General features: G+C 39.4%; 1 protein-coding gene across 1 annotated transcript in view; it reads left to right on the forward strand.

Moving 5' to 3' along the window:
* The first annotated feature begins 1541 nt into the window (after positions 1-1541).
* The window catches only part of LOC137636746 (calponin homology domain-containing protein DDB_G0272472-like), a 2211-nt gene continuing 915 nt past the window's right edge, over positions 1542-2837 (forward strand). The window contains exon 1 of the mRNA XM_068369128.1: positions 1542-2837. This exon is cut by the window's right edge and continues 915 nt beyond it. Within this exon, the coding sequence (XP_068225229.1) occupies positions 1542-2837 (1296 nt within the window).

The raw sequence follows: 2837 nt of genomic DNA on the forward strand, positions 1-2837 counted from the left end.
AACATCCTCGTTCCTGAAGGGTTCTGAAGAATTCCGGGAGTCTATGGAGAGATTTTCGTTCTGCCTTTCTTCCGTGGTCGTCTTCGAGTGCGCTTTCGAGAGCTTCATCTTCATCCTGTCCGTCCTTCTGTGTTATGAGATGCCAGACGTATGATGGCCGTTGCCTGCCTTAGGCCGATCTAACATCGGTTTCTGAATAATTCCGGTAGTCTATGGATAGATTTTCGTTGATTGGGATGTAGAAGAAGGCGAAGATGATTGCTCTTACAGCGACTGAAGTCTCGCAAGTCTGAAGAATGCCATTCCTAAAAGGATTCAGGCTTGGAGAGGTTTTTCGATCCTTTTCCTGAATCCTTTCAGGAATGGCGTTCTTCAGACTTGCGAGTCTTCAGTCGCTGTAAGAGCAATCATCTTCGCCTTTTTCTTCAACCCAATCAACGAAAATCTCTTCATCGACTCTCGGAATTCTTCAGAAATCTCGGAGGAGATGATTAATATGTTCAATGTAGCTCTAATAAAATACTAATTTGAGAAAATCGTCTTTACTTCTCCTTTATGTTATCCTATTGTAAATGATTTTAGAAGCCTATTGTAGTAGACATAGGCCTAAAATAGATAGTTTTGTGATAATTTCTGTCGATTTGGTGGTATTCAAAATAGGAATCATGAAAAATTAACGATCGCAAATCCGGCTGCGGGATTCCTGCTTCATTTCCAAGACATTCCGAAAACTGCCCGAGCTCCGAGATCCGTGTTGTTCTTTAAAGACATTCTTGGCTTCTCCCTGAGTGTCTCCAGATCAAGTTGCATTTTTTTTTTTTCAAAATAGACCTAAAACAATGTAGAGGAAAGTTATTAACAAAAATGTGTAGTAATACCAGTTATTTGTGTTGTATTTATTGTGGAATGGCTTTGAGTACCAAAGTTTATTTTGTGGTTACTAATCAGAACAATTTGGGATATTGTGTATGCTGTAATTGTTCCGCTATGGAACCGAACAGGGACGCTTTGATGAAAGTAAAGAAGAACGGTTACCCAGGACCAGGAACCGTTAAGGATCTCGTCGAGAAATTTGAAAAAACTGGAAAAATGGAGAAACCAAAACGAAATGTTTCATTAGGAAACGAAGGACAAGTGAAGACTCGTATAATGCAATATGAAGAAAGGATAAAAGGTAACGGAACACAGAAGAAGGATTCTGTTGGAATTAGAATAAATCCAGCCAGGGAGGCCAAAGAAGTGGCCCTAGCTAGAATTGTTGAAATTCATAAGTTTGAAATGTCCGAAAATGGATACCAAGAAAGGATAAAAGGTAAAGGAAAACCGAAGGATTCTCTTGAAATTAGAAGGAATCCAACTACGGAGGCCATAAAAGTGGCCTTAGCTAGGATTGTTGAAATACCTAAGTTTGAAAAGTCCTACCAAGCTGCAAGGGTAGCCCAAATCCGAAAATTTGAAAATATGTTAAGAGAAACGATGACAGAAAATAGCCCAGGAACAGAAGCAGATTCTGGTATTTTTGTGGTGATTATGGAGCAACTATGATGGGAGAGATACTGGCACGGAATCAGAGAACTTATCTTAGAAGGGAAGCGAAAGATAGAGCCATATTAAGGATCAGACGAATTGCAATGGATGAAGTCTCTCCAGACAAGAGAGGCTTAGTATACGATCTTATTCAGCTCTGGGAAGAGGCTCTGAAAGGCGAGAAAATAGACAAGAAAAAGAAGATTGTTATTGAAGTGATAGAAGAAGGGATCGTAAAAAGGAACATCGAGTATCTCGAAAATATAATACGAGGAAACATACAGGAAGACGATCTTCGTGGACAATCTCGGGACTTCAGAAACCAACTTAGGAGGGTCGCTAAAGATATAGCCTCGGCACAGATAAGAAAAAGAGTGGAAGAGGAAATGGCCTCTGAGAAAAGAGGCGTAGTTTATGATCTTACTAAACGATATGAAACCGCATTAAAAGGAGACAAAATTGAAGCGAAAAATGAATATCAAGAGGCAAGAAAAAGCCAGACATTAGAAAACCTTATCGAGTGTTTTGAAAATAGGTTACAAGAAAAAACAGAGACTGAAGGCGATCTTCTTGGGCAATCTACAGACTTCAGGGAAAATCTTAACAGGAAGGCTAAGGATATCGCTTTAGCCAGGATAAGTCAAATAATACAAGAGTGGTTATCAGAAGAACAAAATGAAAACGTCTGGAAAAGTGAAAACATTGATGATAAAACAGAAATTGAAGGCGATCTTCTGGGGCAATCTCCAGACTTCAGGGAAAATCTTAACAGGAAGGCTAAGGATATCGCTTTAGCCAGGATAAGTCAAATAATACAAGAGTGGTTATCAGAAGAACAAAATGAAAAAGGCTACCAAGAATCAAATAGCCCTGGAACAAAAGCTGATTCTGCCAGTAAAAGTGGTGAATATCCAGAAATTATGATGATGAACGGAATAATGAAGAGAAAGCATCTTAGGAGAGAAGCAAAAGATGTGGCCCTAATAAGGATCAGACAGATTGCACAGGAGGAAATCTCACAGCAAAAAGGCGACAAAGTATACGCTCTTATTAAACTGAGGGAAGAGGCTCTGAAACACGAGAAAACGGATAAGAGACAGGAGGTTAACCTTGAAGAAATAGAAGAAGGAATCGTAGAAAGGGGTATCCAGTATTTTGAAAACCTCATTAGAGGAATTATTGTATCAGACTGTTGTCAGGCCATCGAATGGGGTCTTCAAGGAGTGGGAGCACATGAGGAACTATCGGAACAAAATGAAAACGTCTGGAAAAGTGAAAACATTAAAAAGGAACTTCAAGACTATCAAGAA

This window comes from Palaemon carinicauda, unplaced genomic scaffold (genome assembly GCF_036898095.1).
Source record: "Palaemon carinicauda isolate YSFRI2023 unplaced genomic scaffold, ASM3689809v2 scaffold3767, whole genome shotgun sequence".
In the NCBI taxonomy this organism is placed as follows: Eukaryota; Metazoa; Arthropoda; class Malacostraca; order Decapoda; family Palaemonidae; genus Palaemon; species Palaemon carinicauda.